General features: G+C 40.1%; 1 protein-coding gene across 2 annotated transcripts in view; it reads right to left on the bottom strand.

Moving 5' to 3' along the window:
* Window positions 1-23,062, bottom strand: part of llgl2 (LLGL scribble cell polarity complex component 2) — a 42,652-nt gene that overhangs the window by 5,645 nt on the left and 13,945 nt on the right. For both annotated transcript variants that reach the window (XM_072373993.1, XM_072373992.1), the window contains 10 exons: window positions 20,770-20,981; window positions 10,131-10,198; window positions 9,883-10,036; window positions 8,972-9,076; window positions 7,625-7,720; window positions 7,242-7,438; window positions 5,707-5,845; window positions 5,392-5,542; window positions 5,126-5,242; window positions 2,946-3,112 (listed from right to left, as the gene is read on the bottom strand). In XM_072373993.1, coding sequence (XP_072230094.1) covers window positions 2,946-3,112; window positions 5,126-5,242; window positions 5,392-5,542; window positions 5,707-5,845; window positions 7,242-7,438; window positions 7,625-7,720; window positions 8,972-9,076; window positions 9,883-10,036; window positions 10,131-10,198; window positions 20,770-20,981 — 1,406 coding nt within the window. The remainder of the gene's footprint in view (window positions 1-2,945; window positions 3,113-5,125; window positions 5,243-5,391; window positions 5,543-5,706; window positions 5,846-7,241; window positions 7,439-7,624; window positions 7,721-8,971; window positions 9,077-9,882; window positions 10,037-10,130; window positions 10,199-20,769; window positions 20,982-23,062) is intronic.

Raw genomic sequence — 23,062 nt, 5'->3', positions numbered from 1 at the left:
TTCTCTGGACCCCTGCCAAATCTGACCAGTGATGACATGTTTCGTCGCATGTCCTCATTCAATCGCTGGTTGTCAAGATGGTGTCCAGCAAACAACGTGGGCTACATAGATAATTGGCAATCTTTCTGGAGAAAACCTGGTCTGATGAGGAGAGATGGCATCCATCCCACTTTGGAAGGAGCGGCTCTCATTTTAGAAATATGGACGAATTTATTAGTCATCCAAAAACATGACATCCCAGGGTTGAGACCAGGATGCAGAGTTGTAGTCTTACACACTTCTCTGCGGCTTCCCACTTGATGCTCAGGGTTACTAATCAGTCCTAGACCCAAGATTAGTTTTAGCTCTTTTGAATCTCTGATTCTCAGTTTTTCCCACCCAAAGTGGAAATCACAAAAACCTCTTGTGTTTGTTGTTGTGTATCGTCCACCTGGCCCTTATTCTGAGTTTCTGTCTGAATTCTGAGTTTTTATCACAGTTAGTGCTGAGTACAGATAAAGTCATTGTAGTGGGTGACTTTAACATTCATGTAGATGTTGAAAATGACAGCCTAAATATTAACTTTAATTCTATATTAGACTCTATTGGATTTTCTCAAAGTGTTCACAGACCTACTCACTGCCTTAATCACACCCTTGACCTTGTGCTGACTTATGGCATTGAGAGTGAACAGTTAACAGTGTTCCCTCATAACTCTGTCTTGTCTGACCATTTTTTAATAACTTCTGAATTTACATTACTTGACTAAAGGGCTTCTGAGAAGAATTTTACATATAGAAGGTGTCTGTCAGAGAATGCTGTAACCAGATTTAAAGAGTTGATTTCATCATCCTTTTCTTCACTGCCATGTGCAGATATGACAGAGGACGGCTACCTACATTTTACTCCAGTAGAACTTGACTCTCTTGTTGACAGCACTATAGCTTCAATGCGTACAACACTGGACAATGTTGCCCCTCTGAAAAGGAAGGTAATCAGTCAGAAGTGGTTGGCTCCTTGGTATAATTCACAGCTGTGTGCATTAAAGCAGACTGCAAGAAAGCTGGAGAGACAGTGGCGTTCCTCGAATTTAGAAGAGTCTCAATTAGTCTGGAAAGATAGTTTAATAACGTATAAGAAAGCCCTTCGTAAAGCTAGAACTGCTTATTATTCATCATTGATAGAAGAGAATAAGAATAATTCCAGGTTTGTTTTCAGCACTGTTGCCAGGCTGACAAAGAGTCCGAGCTCTGTTGAGCCATGTATTCCTTTAACTGTCAGCAGTGATGATTTCATGAGATTCTTTATCAATAAAATTGTTTCTATCAGAGAGAAGATTAATGGAATCCTTCCCACTATTATCACTGATGTATCATAGCAAGTATAGTAGCTTTAGAAGTATCTTTAGAACCTGATTTGTATTTAGATGGCTTCTGCCCAGTTGATCTCTCTGAGCTAACAACAGCAATAGTCTCTTCTAAACCATCAACTTGTATTTTAGACCCAATCCCAACCAGACTGTTCAAGGAGGTTTTTCCCCTTAATTGACACTTCCATACTGGATTTGATCAATCGGTCTTTGTTGACAGGATATTTACCTCAGACTTTTAAGGTTGCTGTAATTAAACCTTCACTTAAAAAAACCTACTCTTGATTCAGAAGTGTTGGCTAATTATCAACCTATATCCAATCTCCCTTTTTTGTCTAAAGTTCTTGAAAATAATAGTTGCAGTTCAACTTTGTGATCATTTACATAGAAATAATCTGTTTGAAGAGTTTCAGTCAGGATTCAGAGTGCATCATAGCACAGAAACAGCACTGGTGAAAGTTACCAATGATCTCCTCTTAACCTCTGATAGCGGACTTGTTTCTGTGCTTGTCCTGTTGGATCTCAGTGCTGCATTTGATACGATCGATCACAGCATTCTGTTACAGAGACTTGAACATGTTATTGGGATTAAAGGAACTGCATTAGGCTGGTTTAAGTCATATTTATCTGATAGATTCCAGTTTGTTCTTGTAAATGAAGAATCTTCCTCACACATTGGAGTAAGTCATGGAGTTCCTCAGGGTTCTGTGCTTGGACCAATTCTTTTTACTATGTACATGCTTCCATTAGGTAACATTATTAGACAGCATGGCATAAATTTCCATTGTTATGCTGATGATACTCAGCTGTACTTATCTATGAAACCAGAGGAAACCAATAGGTTGGTCAGACTACAAGCATGTCTTAAAGACAAAGACCTGGATGACTCAGAACTGTCTGCTTCGAAATCCAGACAAAACTGAAGTTGTTCTCTTTGGACCTGAGCGCTTCAGTTAGGGATGGCTAAGGTGATCTTGAAACATCCCATAGTTAAGTTGCTATAGGCTTAGACTGCTGGGGGACCTCATCTGTCACATCTTGCCTCGCTTTGCTCTCGTTTTCCCCGTTTATTTTCTCAAATTATATTATGCACATGTGACATTATTGTGGTTATTAACTTGTGTTTCCCTGTTCCAACAGGTATCCTTTGAATGGTGTTATGGTGTTTTTCCCCCTCTGTTCTGTCTTCTCAAACCCCAGCTGGTCGAGGCGGATGGCCACCCTTCCTGAGTCTAGTTCTGCCAGAGGTTTCTTCCTGTTAAAAGGGAGTCGTTCCTTTCCACAGTCGCCTCAGGCACGCTCAGGACGGGAGATTGGACTGAAGACAAGTTTCGGTGCAATCGGTTGGTTTCCTTAGCTAGGATATTGTTTTTGAATTGGCTCTATATGAATTAATTGGATTTTGAAATTAATCAAGTGGATTTCATTGGATTATGATTACAATGAATTGAATTCCAATTGCCTTGAATTGGACTATATTATTTAAGTGCCTTGAGATGACATTTGTTGTAATTTGGCGCTATATAATTAAAACTGAATTGAACTCTTGTAAAGTCAGTGAGCAGTGTGTGTGCATGTGTGTGTGTTGGACTCTAACCTTAAACTGTTCCTCAGAAATAACCAGGAGGTGGTGTGAGCCCTGCATTTCAGGCAAGCGAGCCAGGTCATGGGCCACTTCCAGAGGCTCAGGGAGTGGAGCCCCATGACCGTCCAATACCACTATACCAACAACAGGAGCACGGTGCATTAGCTGGATCTCTTTGGCTGGAGTAAAAAGAAAAAGAGAGACAATGTTATGCTTAGGGATGGAAAACGAGAACCAGTTCCAAGTGGGAACTCAAATTTTCCAAAGCAACAGATTGGTCTAATCAAAACTCAGCTCATCACTTCTTCCACTAATGGTTATGGGTGTTCATAGTCAAGCCAACATCATTACACAGGACTCTCTGCAGTAAGGGAGAGACTAAAATCACTTTTCACACAGCAAATTCCTTTTTCTCACACAGCGAAAAACTAATTCAAAACTTGATGTTGCAGCATAGAAATAGGAGACAAACATCACCAGTTTTACCAACTTGGTGTGAGTGAGATCTCTGCCACATAGCAGAAACACCTCTCTCTACCTGTTCTTCATTAAAAGGTAGCTGTGTCTGTGAGCTCCTTTAGCAGGTTTGTGTTTGTAGTGTATCATAGGAGGCCTGAACTGTGTGAGAAAATGTTGGACATTCTGTCGTTTCTAACTCTCTCACGAGGACATCAAACCACCTGTAACTTTAACCAAAATCACTGCATAGACTGCATATTTGTCCAAGGAGTTTTTCAGATGATGCAGCATTTATAAGATATGTAATTATTCTGCTGAGTAGCCGTCTAGAAATGTTCGCATAAGTTGATGTACCGTATATTCCGTACTATAAGCCACTACTTTTTTCCCAGGCTTTGAGCAGCGCTGCTTATAATACGGTGTGGCTAATATGTTTTTTTTTTTTTCCCAAGCCGCCAAAAAAATTTTTGCCTCTTAACATTAGACCAATAAAATTAACAAATAGTTCATAGTGGTCCAATGAACTTGTACGATAAATCAAACACACTTACACTACTAAATTATTGCAAATCTGTACATTTGTACTGACCCTCGACATGGAAAACAAACGGAGAAATGCATATGATGCAGCTTTTAAATTAAAGGCGATCAATCTAGCTGTTGAAGTAGGAAACAGAGCTGCTGCACGTTATCTTGCCATCAATGAATCGATGGTGAGATGGTGGAAGAGTGTTACAGGCACTGTTCCAACAAAAAAAGCATTTACACCATGTATTTGTTTATGTTACCGTACACATTTAATTAAAACTTTAAAAATCCTCGTGTAACATCTTTCTGTGTAAATATCTCATTTTTGCGGACACCCGCATAATCTTCTGGTGCGGCCTTTACAAGTACAAAATGGATTTTCTTCTTAAAATTAAAAGGTGCGGCTTCAATTCAGGTGTGCTCCATAGTCCGGAATAGTCATAATGTACTCACTTTTCCAGAATAATTTTAGACCTGTTTCGCGATGTAACAGAAGAAAGAAAAATATGTGAATGAGAGCAGCTTTATTGGGAATTCAGCTGTGTCAATATACTGTATTTGTGAACAGAACACAGGGAGTAAAAGAGAAGCAAAGAGGTAAAGGGATGGAAAAGCAGAATTCAAACACCAGGATGAAGCTCTACGTACATACAGCACACATATGCTTCTGTTCACAACCTGAACAGATCATCTGTAACAGTAAATATCCTGCATTATACATTTAGCACCACCGTTACCCTATTTTTCTTTGACCATGAAGGCCTCAATGAAAACAATGTCATCTCATTCCCGCCTCTGTAGATGTTGGCTGAGAAACTGTTGCAACCCTAACACCTGACAGCTCCCATCACATTTTCTGCACAGGTGATGAAAAAGTGATGAGCGAAAGTCCAATAATTATGAGAGGCTTGCACCCTTTCTGAAAAGGGGAAGATCCATATTTCAGGTACGCCAGTTTACATACTCATTTACACCACAGCAACTGTCAAAATGGCTATCGATGTAACCTGTACGAAGCTGACAAATAGATAGTAAGCAGTTGTAAACTTGTGTACTGTACCCATTTCCTCATAGAAAATTAACTTAGTAATGGATAAGGACATTGTTAGGGAACTGGATTGACAATAAATGGCATCGTTGTCCCTCCTTAGTTATGACAGATGTAAGAGAACAGTCCACCCCAACTTGAGAAACTCATTTTTTACCTGGCTGTGCAGATATGGGTTCATCTGCTCTGTGCTCTACCGGAGGAAAGCGGAGCATGTATGCAAACACACAGCCACCATTAGTCCCTGCCCATAGGGAGGGTGTGTTATGTGAACCTTCAACAAAAGAGGACGCATGCATCAAAATTAAAAACAGACAAGAACCAATTCTTTACACTCGCAATCATATGTATGCATCGGTTTCTGGATGAAAGACCTTCAATATGTTTTACAAACAATGATCACTGTTTAATGGGAAGACTCACTGTCTGAGAGGAAGGTGTCAGCAAAGTAGAGTGTCCGTACAAGCCCGGTGAAAGAGTCGTCTGAGGAGCGAGCCTCAATCTTCCTCTGGACAGGAGCCAGCTCCATCTCAGCCAGTTCAGCCTCCAGACGAGCATTGGCTTCTTGGAGCTGCTTTGGGAGACGAGGTTGTTGGAAGCAAGTACAGATATGTAGACACATAAAGTAAACGCCAGTTGTTGATGACAGTTGTTGTGATTTGGCGCTATATGAATAAACTGAATTGAATTGAATGGAGGCATTCTTCCGATGAGGGCAGAGCGGTACCATAATAGTACCTTGTTGACATGATGTTTTCTTAGAGAGACTCTACTGCGTCTGATTCTCCTGAAGGACTGTCGTAGGGATTTCTTTATGCTCTTTACTCGAGACAGAGGACCCTCCATTGCCAGCTGGTCACTGGGGTTTAGTGTGCACCTAACATGTAGAAGATAATATAGATGAATTGCACATTAAACAGAGATTCAACAATACTTTGCTCAACCCTGAATAGGTCTGATTTTGGGATCTGATCTTAATACTTTTTGTATGTGAAAAGTTGTGTGAATACAACCAGAAAAAAAAAAAAAAAAAAAAAACTAATAAAATCTCATTAGGCAAAAAGACATGCTCCAAAAGTAATTTTCGCATTCAGCATGTTAAAAGAGCAATGCCAGGACCACAGTTAGTCATGCCTTTTCTCTTTTATGTATGGGACAACGTTCTACCACTTCTTAGACAACCACAGGCAGAAATGATGGAGCCTTGCCTCTTCATCTGTCATTTTTTCCCTCCATGGTATCCAAAATTGTAGAGTTTGGAGTATTTTCCTGGGTATATGTGCCAAGTTTGAAATTGTTGTATTCTGATAACCCTTTATTATATAAGAAGATATTAGCTCAAGCATCAGCTCTCCTTTTCAGCCCCCCTCCTGTAATGACCACGGAGTCTACCTGTTTATAGTCTACAGATCTGTCACATTGCCCTGAGCACTAAAAGCTGTCAGTTTTCACTACTTTTAAGCCATGAGCATTTACAGTTTCTGACCATTCATCTCTTTGAAGACCAAAGTATCTTTAAGCCATACAATATCACAGTAAAAGTCTTACTACATGCCATCCATCTTTCCCGGTCAATGGTGCTCAATTATTCTCATTCATCACTACTATAGAAAGTGATTTATCAGAACACATTTTCACGACTAATTGCATCTGGACCATATCTCCTGCCATTTTACCAGCAAACACTTATGCTTCACTGAGCTCAGGAACATTTCGGCCTTTATTCAAAGAGGCTCATGTAACACCTCAGCTCAGAAAGCTTTCGATTAGAATGATCAGTTGATCCTGAGTTGTTGTTTCTTTTGACACAAAACCATGGAATCCCACTCTGTTCTTCTGATATTGCAAGGATAAATATGCCGAAACGCTCAGTGTTGGGGCCCCTTTCTTTTTACAACACACACCAACTTCTCTGGTCCAGCCAACCTTTTGCATGGCCTCTCTTGTCACTGCTAAGTAGACAATATTAAACTGCACCTATTTTCCAAGTCACCTATTCTGCTTCTGTCTAAAAGTGAATAAGATGCTAGTCCACCAACAATAATCTGAGGAGAACTACAGCTGCCCAGTTAGAAGAAGCCAGGACTGAGAAAAAGGCTTGGGAAAAGAACGGAATCTACAAATCAACTGAGAAAACACAAGTGAATTTAATTTGGACATAAGAAAACATAACATGTCAAGAGGTTCTTTGAAACGGGAAACTTTAAGGAGGGTACAAACGCCACAAACACTATGTACTAAAACAGTATTAGATCTTCTCCAAATCTTCTTACTTGACAAGGACGTTGTTCTTCTGTTGGTAATCATACAACCCAAAGCCGTGGCTGGTGCCAAAGGCAACCACCTTCCACTCCGAGTGCAGGGTGAGGGCGGTAACAACAGCAGGAGGTTGGCACTGGACTAGAGTGAAGGGCTGAAAGCCTGGTGGAAACTGCACTGGCTCCTCGCGCACATCCAACCGAGTGTGGCCCTAGTGGACGAGAAACCCATTAAAATACAACAACGTGTGCCGTGTTTCACAGGAAAGTACAAGTCTGATGAGAGTCAGCTCTAAGGGAGTTATGAGTTAAGAATTAAAGTTGCATTGGTGACAATTTCTTATTTTCTGGAGCCATGTGAATGCATGACAGATGACAAATTCAGAACTGCTCCTTACCTTCCAGCGGAATCCTTCTTGTCCCTGCAGCAAATCTACAACTTTAACCTCCACGTTCAGCTCTGCTGCCTCATCATTCAACTCCAGTACCAAAATCTAGAGGGAACAATCAATATCAAATGAGCAGAAACATGTTTTGAACTATAACATCAGATTTGTGCTTCTTTCGTAAACAGAACCCATCAGCCCTGCTGTGGTGGATATTCATAACACAAGTAAACTTCTCATTCAATATTATCCTTTTATGGAGGTGCACCTGAAGGAACTTTAATCATCAGCTCATGCAGGCATATAAACTTTTGCTACTTTGTTTTTGTGTAATGCTTTCCATGTCTTGTTGAAAACTGTAGAATATCTTTGCATGTAGCACTGAATCCATCAACACATTTCCAACCGTGTTACAGATAAGCGATTAATTTCTCTTTAAAAAATGCTTTTCCCCCTCATAGTCTTTCCACACTGCAAACATGACACTGACTAAGAGTTCTGCCCCGTTCTATAGCATTTACAGAAAGTGTGTACTGACTGGTGACAAAAGATATTAGTGAGTAAAGAAATTAAAAAGAATATTGTCATTATAATGCTGATAATTCCAAGCTTCCAAAAATAATTTTACTTGCTCTTGTGCACCGTTTTAAAATAACTTGATTTTGCTGTGATGAACAGAGATAGTCAGCACAGTTACATGCACAGGTGAGTGGAAGTACGGTTACAGCTCAACCAGTCTATTCAATTAGACCCTCATCCCTGTCAAAGTATACATGAACAGGAGCAAAGCTGAGTTCCTGACTGAAGTATATCCAACGCCGCAGCACTGTAGATGGTGAGAAAACGTTTAAGAAATTCTATAGCACAGCAGTTATCTTTACACTACTTTTTGTCAGATGAGATGAGGTAATAAAATCAGGATTGTATAAGGGCAGAGTGAAAGTCTGGAAATGCTTAAGACCACGAGTTGACACGTAGTCTTTATGGGATGAATTTCGGACATGTTCAGCCATCTGACAAAAGAAAAATATGGAAATGAGAGCAGCTTTAAAGGGAATTCAGCTCCATTTCAATAGCCTTGTACTTTATTGTTTTCACATTATCTGTGGAACATGTGTGGAGCACCTTGGTCCATTTGAGTCTCTGAGGCTGAATGTATACATGCTGGAGTTCACTGCATTATCAGGGTGTGTTTTTAAGAAGCTTGATTTTGTATGATTTTGGTTGGACTATGTTAAAAATGCATTCTAAAAGTCCAGTTGCGGTTTGACTAACAAAACATTTCTTTTTTTTTTCTAGTTGCATGGAAGTTTGCTTATTGAGAATGGTACCAATCTTATGGGGATGTGAGAAAGTTACCTGTCCAGCTGTGCCAGCTACAGTCAGATAACCACTGTATTTACAAAGATGGATCTTCTGAATTCCAAGCCTTGGGTCATCACTGTAAGGGTCAAAACAGCCAACCTGGGGGGGGGGGGGGGGGGGGGGGGGTATACATCAATGAGGGTCTTACAAAAAACATTAAATACATTTTGTTTCCAAATGCACCAATCCATAATGGCATCAGATTTTAAATAGAAAAATCAAGAAAGCTTCATCATGCATTTCATCGAGACATGGGGCAGACAGAGACATTACAAGCAGTGGCAAAAGCAAAGATGAAGGTATTACAGTGCTGGCTAACAGATGATGCAATCACTGTGAAGGAAACAAATCTGTACCCGGGACACTGACTAGTAGCTGAGTATATGTCCATAAGATCTACCGAGAGTGTTCACTTATGTTATTCTAGTAGCAGTGTACATCTTTCTCTGCACTGCTTCTGATGCGGTCTGACATCATTAGCTCAGCATTTGCCAGGTTATAAACACAACACCACAAAGTGTTCATGAAGAAGGGATATGCATTCAAAGTAAAAAGGAATTGACTATGGATTTCAGGAGGATCAGGAGTAAGCCAAATACTATTTCTATCCTGGGAGAAGACATGGAGGTGGTGGGGGACTACAGACACCTGGGAGTTTACCTGTTAAACAGACTGAACTGGAACTGCAACACTGAGCATTTTCCACAAGATGAGACAGAGAAGACAGTACCACTTGAGGAACCTTTGGCCCTTCGGTGTGTGCAGCAGATGTTACATATATATAAGTCTGAGGTGGTGAGTGCATACACTTTGGATTTATTTGTTTGCGCAGCAGCATCAGAGCTACCATTTCACATACTGATTGAAGCTTATCTGCATACACAAAAGAAAAAATACCCACACACCTTTCTGAATGGTGGCCACTCTCCTTCAGTGCCTGGATTCAGGTTATCATTTGGGTCAGCATCTGTGTGGAACACTGAAGCTGTGCTCAGCTTGTACACGGGATACAGGCAGACTCCTGATGCATCCCAAAAACGTACAGTGCCATCCTCATGCCTACATGTTAAAATGAACATGACAAAGTTAAAATATTCTGCTGTATGTCAAGTAAATATTCCAACAGATATGCATGAAGTACAGCTCAACCAACCCTGTAAGCAGCAAGTCTCTTTGTGGAGGGTCAGAGGCCAGGTTTTGACCTCCGGTTATTGGCCATGGCTGACAGGGACAGAAGGGAAATCGAAGTTTAATGATAAAGTCAACTTAATGACATATTGAACAAGAAATTAAATAATTTAACCAAATACATGGTAGATCACGCCATTTATGATGAAGAGCCCTGCTGAGGATTGTTTAATCGCATACAGGGTCTATATTTGGTCTCGAGTAGTGTGAAAATTGTAATTCAGGGCTGTCATGATGACTTTCAGATTCTGATACTTTCACCATGAAATCCAAAATTATCTTATTCTACAAGATGGATTTGGTCACACCAACTAACTTTTGCATTCAAGGTTGGCTCCAAATACAACCACATTTACAAAAAAAAAAGTTGAAAGAAACATAAAACAGAATGCAATTAATTTATAAATTTCATAAACCAATATTGTATTTAAATAGAATATAGAACACATTCCAAATATTGAAAGTGAGACCTTTTGCAATTTCATGAAAAATATTCGCTCATCTTGAATTTGATGTCTCAAAAAAGCTGATACACAGCCATATTTACCACTGTAGCATTCCTGTGAACTAAGAAGACCAGTTGATGAGCCTTTGGGAGAGGAATGTTGTCGTATTTTTAGCTACTCAACAGTCCTAGATTTTTTTTGGTCATATTTTGAGTTTCATGAGGCTCGTCTACAACAAAGCCACGCTGTTGTAATACACTCCTAAAACTGAAGACCCGTGGAAAAACTACAAGTATTCGCATTTCACGATGGTGGATCGCAACCAGGTTGTAAGTAGAGCTGCATAATGCAAAAAGAAGAAACAAAAAATAGAGCATTGAACACACTACACTTAAAAGTTTAAGGCCATAGCCCAAAAACAAAAAACTAAGTGTCAAAAAAGGCCTCAGTAGTGAGTAGCCCCACTATTCTTATTGATGACATTCAAATTCAGCTTTCACGTCCAGCAGCCTCCAGCTGTCAATGGCTCCAGCTTTGAGCTCCAACTCGTAAAAATCCCTCTGACTGTTCTCTGTGCTGTGATCCATCGCCCACCGAAATTTAATAAAGACTTTGTACAGGACTTTGCAAACTTTGTGTCGGGTATTATTCTCGAGTCTGATCACTTTCTAATTGTCAGCGATTTTAACGTGCATGTCTGCTGTGAGACCAGACCACTGGTCAAAGACTTTCTGAATTTAATCGACTCTCTTAATCTCACACAGTCTGTTTAGGAACCGACGCACGAAAAAGATATATTTTATAATAACATATTTTGGATCTTGTACTCTCATATGAACTGGATGTACAAATAACTGAAATATGCCACATTCCCTTTTCCGACCATCTACTCATCTTATTTCCCCTCTCACTACCTACGTCTCCCACCACAGACACTGCGCCCGCTGACATTGACTTCACTTAAAAATTTGTTTAGGTCTGTTTGATGCAAGTGTTTCCTGGAGGCTAGTGGGAACACTGCTCCATGTGGTGAAGATGGTTTCAGAAAGGGCATCCATAGTCTCGAACTGACATCCGTTTTTGTAAACAACTCTTGTCATCCATCCCCAAATGTTCTCAATGGAATTAAATCAGGGGGAACACACAGGATGATCTGAAAGAGCGATGATATTCTCTGGAAAAAGTCCTTTGTCAGACAGGCGTCGTGGACTGCAGCATTGTCCAGTTGAAAGACCCAGTCATCACCACACACCCCACATCCACTGTGAAGACATCTCCGGAGGGATCTCTTTGTCGTGCCAGTAACACTGAGGGCCATTTTTCATGTCAGTGAATAAAACTTTTTTCCACCTTTCGATGTCCCATGTTTGGTGCTCCCTTGTATAGTCCAAAGGGGTTAGATTGTGGCATGGGAGGAGAAGTGGCTTTTTCAAGATATTTTTTGTTCTTTAAGCCTGTCTATTGCAGATGCCATCTTATGGTTATTGGGCTACAGTCAGCATGAGTAACGTCCCTAATTTGGGTGAAGGATCAGTCTGTGTCCTCATAGACATCCTGTTGGATTCTTCGGCTTACTGCAGGTAAAATTTTCTTGGGTCTACCACTTGTCTTTTTTGTCCCGTAATTCTTTTTGAGAAATTTAAAATGACAAACGCTGCGCGAGGCCTTGATCGAGCAGCTTATCAATCCTTCCACGTTCAAAGACAGAAAGCCATTTTTGCCTTTGCCATCAGGGGATCACAGTGTGAATGCCTAAAAGTAAATGACTTGAAAGCCAGATTCTACTCTATTTTTTTTGTCTCTTGCTCCTGTCCTCTACTTACAGCCTCACACAGCTATCACAAAAACAATAAAATATGGTAGTGTGTAGTTGTCACACTACAAGCGAGGACACTTATGGATTTAGCCCAAGTGGGCATGACCATTGTAAGGAAGACTGGCCCCTCATCACTAACTGAGTTAATTTGTCAGGTAGATAGTTAAGCAGAGGAGTCCACATTACATTAAAGGACCTCTCATTACCCTTCACAACTGTCTTTCATAAGGGAGGACCCGGAATATTTCCCTATACCATAGAGTGACAGTAGGTGGTTAATCATTGATCCAGTTAATTAAAATGCATTTTCTGGCCAGTAGTAGTAACTTGTCACATAATTTGTACTTCAAATGGGATAGAGTCACCTCCCTTGAGGGGAGGCCGAGGATGAAAAGGCCAGGGTCCTTCCTCATTTTTGCTTGAAAGATGCCACTCAGTTCCGGCGAGACTGCACTCCAAAATCTTATAATAAATTTGTCAGAAATAATGGTAATATGTTCCAACCTCTCTATGACACTTACTACATAAAGGTGAAAACTGACAGTCCATCTTATTTAGTATGTATGGAGTTAGGTATAGACGGTGTAATATTTCATACTGTATATCTCTCAATCTGTTACATGTAAAGGTGAATTTAAATACTTTAATGGCCTCCTGCCAATCATCTTCAACATACTCTGTGTCAAGATCTTCCTCCCACTTCTGCGCAATGCTTGCTTTTTGGGAGATAAGGAACCTCTCAACCTCACTGTACATGACTGGATCAAGAGGGGGTAGGGTCTTAGATCCAACAAAGTGCCTGACCTGAAGAAAGACAGTGATGTTCCTTAGGGATGCTGAATTTAGACTGCAATTGTTGGAAAGTCATTAATATCACATTGTCAAATAAGTCTCCAATCACACACGCCCCATTGCCATGCCATATGTCAAAAATATTGGGATGGAGACCTGGGGGGAAATCCTGGTTCCTCGTAAGAAGGGTCAGAAACGAGGCATAACTCCCTCTGCCTAGATGTTTACAGATTTCCTGCCACACTCCAATTGTGTTGTATATAATTGGATTATTCTTGACATCCTTATGTAGCATATTCTTATCACTCATGACCAAGCCCCATAATGAGGATGGCAAAGAGGACCACAAATCTAGACAGGGCTTGGATTCCAGATGAGCATGTAACCATTCCCATAGAAAGTGAGCCTAGGCATGCCCAGTTATGTTTGGCAGGCCTAGGCCTCCCCAGTCAGAAGGCGACTGTAATGTTTTTATTTTCTGTCTGGGTCTCTTGCCGTGCCATATGAATCTAGAAAATACCTTCTTTGAGATCCACAGGGGTAGCATTTGTAGGGGATATAACAACTTGTGGAATACATTAATTTTTATTAAACTGATGCGGCCCATAAAAGATAGGGGGAGATCGTGCAATCTAACTAAGTCCTTCTTTATTTTAGTTACAATGGGAAAGAAGTTAAGCTTCAAGAACTTAGTCAGGTCTGGTGAGACTTTAATCCCAAGGTAGGTGAAGCTTGTAGGAGAAAATTTAAAGGGACAGTTGGCAAGTGAAGCCAGGTCAGTTGAGCTACCTAATGGCATAGCCTCCAATTTACCATAATTGATCTTGTAGCCTGAGAATAAGCTGAACTCTTGAGTAATAGAGAGAATAGTTGGTATTGATATGTCAGGTTTTGTCAGGAACAACAGGATGTCATCAGCATAAAGTGCAATGTTATGGGTTGCAACTCCCATCGCCATTCCCATGAGATGCTAGGGGCTCAAGCGCAAAGAGCAACAGAGACAGAGGGCAACCCTGTCTCGTCCCCCTACGCAGTGTGAAAGGTCGCAACTGTGTGCCATTAGTTACAACACGGGCCTGTGGAAAGTTGTAGAGTATCTTAATCCATTTAAGAAAATCCCCTCCCAAACCAAACCTCCCAAGGGCGTTGAATAAGTATTCCCACTCTATCCTATAGACCGCCTTTTCTACGTCTAAAGATACAACAAGTCCTTTATGATGTGTTTGGCTTGAGTACTGTATGATGTTCAACAGACTCCTCACATTTGTGAGTGAGAGCCTGTTTCGTAAAAATCCGGTTTGGTCTGTATTTATTAGAGAGGGTAAGAACTTTTCCAATGTTGTTGCAAGCAGTTTTGATAGCAACTCGCTATCCACATTAATAAGGCTAATGGGCCTAAATGAGCCACAGATATCAGGTAGCTTATCTTTCTTAAGGGTAAGTGTGACGTTTGCTAGATTAATTCAATTCAATTAAATTTTATTTATATAGCGCCAGATTACAACAATTGTCATCTCAAGGCACTTGAGTAATATAGTCCAATTCAAGCCAATTGGAATTCAATTCATTGTAATCATAATCCAATTCATTCATATAGAGCCAATTCAAAAAATTAATATCCTAGCTAAGGAAACCAACAGATTGCACCGAAAGTTGTCTTCAGTCCAATCTCCCGTTCTGAGCGTGCCTGAGGCAACTGTGGAAAGGAACGACTCCCTTTTAACAGGAAGAAACCTCTGGCAGAACCAGACTCAGGAAGGGTGGCCATCCGCCTTGACCAGCTGGGGTTTGAGAAGACAGAAAAGAGGGAAAAGAGGGGGGAAAAACACCATAACGCCATTCAAAGGATATCTGTTGGAACAGGGAAACATACGTTAATAACCACAATAATGTCACATGTACATAAAATCAATTGTGAAATTAAACAGGGGGAAAAAGAGAGCAAAGTGAGGAAAGGTGTGACAGATGAGGTCCCCCAGCAGTCTAAGCATATAGCAGCTTAACTATGGGATGTTTCAGGATTGCCTGAGCCATCCCTAACTATAAGCTTTATCGAAAAGGAAAGTTTTAAGCCTAATCTTAAAAGTGGAAAGGGTGTCTGCTTCCCGGACATTTACTGGCAGCTTATTCCACAAGAGAGGGGCCTGATAACTGAAGGCTCTACCTCCCATTCTACTTTTAGAAACTCTGGGAACAACAAGTAAACCTGCAGTTTGGGAGCGAAGTGCTCTGTTAGGAAAATACCTTACAATTAAATCTTTAAGATATGATGGAGCTCGGTCATTAAGAGCTTTATATGTGAGAAGAAGAATCTTAAATTCTATTCTGAATTTAACAGGGAGCCAATGAAGAGAAGCTAAAACTGGAGAAACATGATCTCTCCTGTTAGTTGTCATCAGAACTCTGGCTGCAGCATTTTGGATCAGCTGGAGGCTTTTCAGAGAATATGCGGGACAGCCCAATAATAAGGAATTACAGTAGTCCAATCTTGAAGTAACAAATGCATGAACTAGTTTCTCTGCATCACCCTGAGACAGGATGTTCCTGATTTTAGCAATATTACGAAGGTGAAAGAAGGCAGTCCTAGAAACCAGTTTTATATGTGCGTCAAATGATAAATTCTGGTCAAAAATAACTCCAAGGTTCCTCACTGTAGAACTAGAAGCCAAGGAAATACCATCTAGAGTAACTATATAACTAGACAATTTCTCCCTGAAGCGCTCAGGTCCAAAGAGAACAACTTCAGTTTTGTCTGAATTTAAAAGCAGACAGTTCTGAGTCATCCAGGTCTTTATGTCTTTAAGACAGGCTTGTAGTCTGACCAACCTGTTGGTTTCATCTGGTTTCATAGATAAGTACAGCTGAGTATCATCAGCATAACAATGGAAATTTATGCCATGCTGTCTGATAATGTTACCTAATGGAAGCATGTATAAAGTAAAAAGAATAGATCCAAGCACAGAACCCTGAGGAACTCCATGACTTACTCCAACGTGTGAGGAAGATTCTTCATTTACAAGAACAAACTGGAATCTATCAGATAAATATGACTTAAACCAGCCTAATGCAGTTCCTTAAGCATCAGGGGGAGGTGACCAGTCCCGAAGGAATCCAAATACTTGTCAGTAAGTGGTCCGGCTATCAGGTGACTCAATTTTTTGTAGAACGCTGGACAGAACCCATCAGGTCACAGTACCTTTCCACCCTTCGAGGGATGCTATGGCTGCATGGACCTTCTTCTTAGTTACTGGTGCAGTTAATTCTTCTTTTTGTTCCTCTGACAGGGATGGGAGGGACACTCTCTTTCTTCCTCCCCTCAGAAAACTCACATTCAGATGAATAAAGATGCTCATAAAATTGTCTCATTAATTTATCAATGTCTTTGGTTTTGTAGTGTCTAATTTGATTGTCATCCAACAGTGAAGGTATCGTGTTTGACTCCATTCTACCTCTTGCCAATCTTGCTAAAAGACGGCCGGGTTTGTTTCCTGACTCATAAAGCCTATGCTTTGCAGAAAAGATGGCTGACTCAGCCTTTTTAGTTAACAGTTGATTTAGTTCTGAATGAGCTGCTTCCACTTTTTTTTTTTTTAGACAGAAGTTTTGAGGGTGCACTTTTAAACTGTACCTCCAGTTGCTGCATTGTATTTCATAAGCTAAGTTGTTCCTTCATAGTAGCCTTTTTCTGAGCTGTGGTATATGATAGAATACTCCCCCTAAGATAAGCTTCAGCCGTTTCCCACAGCAGGGACGGGCTGACATCTAGGGTCTAATTAGTAGCTATAAAAACATTCCACATGTCAGTAATATAGTCAATGAATGGTGGGCTGCTCAGTAGAGAAGGATTCACCCTCCAGTGGCGAGAAGAGGGGTCAGTGCATATGCCAATTGAGCACTCCCTTACCCTATCCAAAACAACTCTGGAGGACAGGAAGAATTCGATCCTTAAGAATGTCTGATGGGGATTAGAAAAGAAGGTGTAATCTCTCTCCCTGGGACTGATCACTCTCCAAGTGTCAAACTATTCTAAATCATGGCAGAACTCCATCGGTTCGAGGGTCTTCCGAGGGATTGGGCTAGGTTTAAGTGGGAACTCGTCAAGGCTTGGGTCAGGCACACAATTAAAGTCGCCCCCTAACACAACATATGAGGTTGATACAGATGAGACCTCACACAAAAGCTTTTAGGGAAAAAGGCAGAATCATATGAATGTGGGCCGTATACCAATGAGAATCTGTTTCCCATACAGATAGTCTGAGATAAGGATATAACGGCCATCGTTGTCTTTTATGGTTTTCTCCAAGGTAAACGGGAGACTTTGGTGGATCAATATGGCTACACCTCTGCTATTTATGTTATAGAATTAATAATACACCTTCAGAAAAGCAAGGATCTTTTGCCTTTTAATAACATTATCGAACCCCTTAACATGAAGGGAAACTATTTTAAGATCACTCATAGCATAATAAAGATGAAAAATAAAATGTTGTGCAATCCAGCAGAGAGCCCTGTGATAGGGCAGAGGGGCTCAGTGTTTCTACCAAAAACAGGCGGAGAGATGGACAGCTCAGTGAAATATCTTATGGAAGGCTTCAGATATATGATGGCATAAGTAAATAAACATGACAGAATATCATGAACAGAGTATTCATCCCCAAACGATGAAATCCCAGCAAACATCCAGTTAAAGAATCACACTCTAGTCTCCAATCCCTTCAACCTAGACACCACGGCCGGCATATTGTCCTCCACTTCGGATACGCTACTCTCAGCTTCGGTGATGCGTTTTGTGTTAGACTTCAGTCGTGTTGTAATATTGTCCAGTGTGGCTGTGAGATCTCCAAACTTCTTCTCCATCATCGTTGATATTCTCTCAGTGACATACTGTGATATTTCCATAGCGAGCGTTTCGGTATCCAAAGCAGGTGTAGCATCCTCGCTAGCTGGCACGATCTGTTTCGGTTCCGTTTCCTCAGCAAACATTTTTACAGCGAGTTTGGAGACTTTTGTGTTAGGCGTGTTGTCTGGATGCTATTAAGCAAGTTTTTGTACAGTTGTAATTTTTTAAAGTGAGCTTAATAGTGACATGTATCTCAGTAGCAGCGGGAGCTCAGCAACAGTCGACTGCTCAGGGTGACGACATCATGTGACCCCCCTTCTGAATAATTTCTGTATTTTCTGAATTGCATCAAAAGCACTGGAGAAATCAAAGAACAAGATCCTCACTGTGCTGGCTGCTGTGTCCAGATGAGACAGGGCTCGCTGAAACAGGTCTACGATAGCATCTTTAACACCAGCCCCTTAAACAAAAAGCAAACTGTAGCTCATCCTGAAAGTTTTTCATTTGTTTATTTAGGTGAGCCAATAACAATCTCTCCAGGACCTTTATTATGTTGGATGTTAGGGCAACTGGTCTGTAGTCACTGAGGGCTCTTTTTTTTTTTAGTGTCTTCCACTGTACTGGAACTTTCTCCTGAATCAGGTTAAGGTTGAAGAGGTGCTGTAATATCCCACATAACTGTTCCTCCAAGGCCTTCAAGACCCTGGGGCTGACATCATCTAGGCCTACATTTGGCCTCCATTTCAGGTCCTCAAGTTGCCTCTTCACATGACTGCTGGGAACAGAGGGCTGGAGGGGAGGCAGAGGAGGTTTCAGTGTGTCCTGATGTGGGGGGAGATGTTGGTGAGACTGTGTTAAGATCCATGACTGAGGTGCGGAGCGATACTGTGGAGGTGTTGCATTGATATCATCTCCATGTGGCTCACAGAGTGCATTCCAGTCTGTGGCCTCAAAGCCTCCCCAAAGATCTTCATCAGCTTCCTGAGACTTCTTCTTCTTTGTATAGAATGAATTAAGTGTTTTAGTTTCTTATTTTAGGATGGAGGTATAGCGGAGAGAAAGACATGGTTGAAATTACCATGACTGGAAACGTTGTGTTTGAAACAACAGTGCTTATGATCAGTGTCGGCAACAGTGTCAGGTAATATAGCTACCAAAATAATATAGGTTAACTTGGTAGATCATATGGGCATAAACTCACAGCTAACAGTTCAATGTCCTGGGTACAGATCCTCTCCTTTGCAGTGACATGTCCAGGATTAGACCATCTGTTGTTAAGCACTGAAATACCTCCTCCTTCGCTTTTCCTGTTGCTTCTGATGTTTCTGTCAACACATATCATCTTCAAGCTGTGCAGAGAGGAGATGAAATCTGGTATATGCTACCTGTAGCCATGTCTCAGTGGATAATGCATAATACAGCATTCTCAATATTCTTTCTGTGTCCTCATGAGTGCACAAAGCTTGTCCATTTTATTTGCTTGTAATCTAAAATTCCCCATCAGTATTGAGCAAAGACTTCTTCCACCTGATCCTCAGTCTAGTCTCTTCCCAACATTCACAGCATTTCCCCTTGAAATTGTGGATTTTGGATCTTTTTCCAGGCTCTAGTTGGTGTTTGGAAAGCTCAGTAAGCTGCTCCCATTCATAAACAACTCTTCCGTTGGCAGGGTAATTCATCTTAAGAGATGAAGTGTCAGAAATAAGAGAAAAATCCACTCAAGTCACAGAGCTTCCAAACCAGTGCACACAACATATCTCAAAATTCATTGTTTTGCAGAGAAAATAGAGTTCAGTGGAAATCTAAAAAATTTTTTTTATTAAATGACTAAATATATACAATATGATTAGAGCTAGCAGCAAATTGCACTTCTGTATGCATGGACACTAAAGTACCCTATGCAATCAGATTTGTAGGCTTTTGAACTGATAAACAGCCAGATGGTTCCTTTCTTTCTTTAGTCTTGTTTAGTCTTTACAATGTTAACGAGTTCCAAAAAGAATTCAAACATTTTATTGGAGAGACCACAGAACAGTTTTCACTTTATCCCAGTCTATTTCAAATGAGCTTTGGCTTGGAGAAGCCAGTTTCTGGGTCTTGTTCACATATGGCTTCTTCTTTGCATAAGAGAGGTTTAACCTGTAGATATGGATGGCAACGTGAAATATGTTGACTGACTGCCGAGTGAGGGCCTGAAAATCTCGGGCATCAAAATGATTTGGGGCCATGTCGAGATTCTCCGGATCATTTGATGTACTACAGATAATGGAATGTTCAAAAGTATAGATAATTCTACTTTATTCTGATATTGCTCCAGAATTAGTAGATTTTTTTGCTGCTTATGTGTTGTCAATTAACGTAATCAATTTCCACATGTACCTTTGTCTCTATTAAGTAACACTTACTTTTCAAGGCTTTTGTTGTTCCTGTCCCAAAGAGATGTGTAACTGCCATCAAATACAAGATGGCCTTGAATTTTTCATGAAATTGCAAAATATGTCACTTTCAACTTTTTATGTTTTCTGTGTTCAATAGTGAATAAAATATTGGTTTGTAAGAGTTGCAAAGCCTCTTTTTTTCTTCTTTTTTTAAAAAAAAAAAAATTTTCCCCAACCTTTTGGAATTAGGAATGACAAAACATTCAAGGGAAAGACTACCATTAAACACTATTTCAAGAAATAAAGTGACATACATGCTTCAACACATATACCTTTTTAGAGTAGTGTGTATTCTGCAGAGCACCAGCAGTGATGATCCTCTCCCACAGTTTGAGGGGGATTGCAGAAACGTGGTGTGAGCAGGTGATGGCTGAACTATGTAGGGGAACCAGGTAAGGTGTCTGAATGACAGGCCAGCCTTCTGACTGTAGATCAATAACCACCAGCTCCTCCTCCACCAGGACCACCAACGCACTGGGATTTCCTGTAAGTAGACAGAACAATCCAATAACTGAGATCACATGCAAGGCTGAGTCATACAACTAAAGGATGTTAAGAGTTTGGCTGAATCATGACTAAAGACTCACTTTAAACAAATTCTTATGTAAAAACTCCCATTGCCCTGTTTTATTTTGTACCCAAAGTTTGAATGGTAAGGTTGTGGATCAGAGATGACATGTACCCAATGCTGTCTACATCTTTCCTCAGCGTAATGTAGGAATTCACATTCAAGCAGAAAGTTATAGTATGAAGTTAATGGGTGTGTGTTTAGGTTGGGGAATCATTTTATGTTTAGGTTTATGTATTTAGAAGACGCTTTTATCCAAAGCGACTTACAAATGAAGATATAACAAGCTATATAAAAAGCTAACAAACTAGAAAAAGCTGTTCCTACGAAACAGCAGTGAGAATGCTTTTTAAGTTGAATGGTAATCCCATTGACCATGCTCAAAAAGCTGAATCTAGTGAAAATTTAGCAGAAATCAAGTGAGTAATAGTTAAAATGGCTTGAGTGTAATATACTGCAGGGAGTGGAAGAGTGATGTCATCAGTGACAGGAATGTTTGTAATCAACTGCTGCTTAACAAGCTCTCTTCCCTGTATAACCTGCAGAAATTGCTTTTTTGGATACTATGACCTCCTGTGAGAAAACTGGAAGAGCGAGGAAAACAATTTGAAGACCGTAAGAAGCAGAAGGCTTGGAAGAACGCGGCAATGTAGTTTTTATTTCAATGGAGTGAAAAAAATTCAAACGGCAGCGAGTTGAAAACAATTGAACCTGTCTCTGGTGTCAGACCAAATTTCCATTGGAGTTAGTGAGAGAAATTGAAAGGTTTCTCTAGCTTCAAGGCTCATAGCTGAAATTCTGTAAATGTGAGGACAAGTGTACTTACATTTTAAGGTATAATTTGTTTATCTGAGATAAACAGTATTAAAGTTAGAGGAATTTGTTTGAATATCAGAAAAAGTTAAAATGATCGGTGTGCCACTCTAATCTTCTCATTCATAAAAAATGTTCATGTTTTTTTAAACTGTCATATTTCAAAATTGGCTTAATATTTTAAAAAGCTGAATCATTTGGTAATAGCTGAATCTCTTTGCATGATGGGAAAATTTGAATAAAAGTTAAATAGTTTAAAAAGTATAAAAGATATCAACACCAAAAGTCATAGCCGGAATGTGCTGAACAAGCTGAACGTTTTGATACCAAAATTGTCGAAATCGGTGAAAGATTGCAGGAGTAGTTAAGTGCCAAAAAAGAGAAACAGGAAAACAATAGTGAGAATGCCTTAAAGCATCTCACTAACATACTCACAACTACATAAATCTTTCAAAAATAGCAGCTTTATCTTAATAGCCTGGTAGTCAACTGGTGTTAAAATATGGTTTGATTTAAATTAATTGCTTTAAACAACCGTTTTCTGAGCAAGTGCTGCAGCAGTATAATATCTAATTTGAATATCTAAGGAAAATTACTGTCTACAGTCAAGCTGCAATTAAACCCATGTAAGAAAAAAGGGGATAGTTTTCTGTAAATATTGTAAAGTCCCTGGTCACAATTGTTTAGTTCCTGATGTATATACAGATAAAACCTGTGAGTTTTATGGTTCTTCTTTTAGTGCGTATATTGTATCGACCATTGAGAGGAAAAATAATTCTTTGCATTCACACCTGTGACCAATAAAGCAGATTTTCACAGAATATTACAGAGGACAGCTACCTAAATTTTGCTCCAGTGAAACGTGACTCTCTTGTTGACAGCAGCACAATTCAAATGTGTATAACACTGGACGATGTTGAAAAGGAAGGTATCATTGTTATAATTCACAGCTGCTATAAAGCAGACTGCAAGAAAGCTGGAGAGACGTTCCTCTAATTTAGAAGAGTCTCAATTAAAGATAGTTTAATAACGTATAAGAAAGCACTTCGTAAAGCTAGAACTACTTATTATTCATCATTGATAGAAGAGAATAAGAATAATCCCAGGTTTCTTTTCAGCACTGTTGCCAGGCTGACAAAGAGTCCGAGCTCTGTTGAGCCATGTATTCCTTTAACTGTCAGCAG

Source organism: Leuresthes tenuis, unplaced genomic scaffold (assembly GCF_036924035.1).
Source record: "Leuresthes tenuis unplaced genomic scaffold, fLeuTen1.0.hap1 SCAF_20, whole genome shotgun sequence".
Taxonomy (NCBI): domain Eukaryota; kingdom Metazoa; phylum Chordata; class Actinopteri; order Atheriniformes; family Atherinopsidae; genus Leuresthes; species Leuresthes tenuis.
The sequence above is the reverse complement of the archived record's forward strand: the minus strand, read 5'-3'. Positions and strand labels throughout refer to the sequence as shown.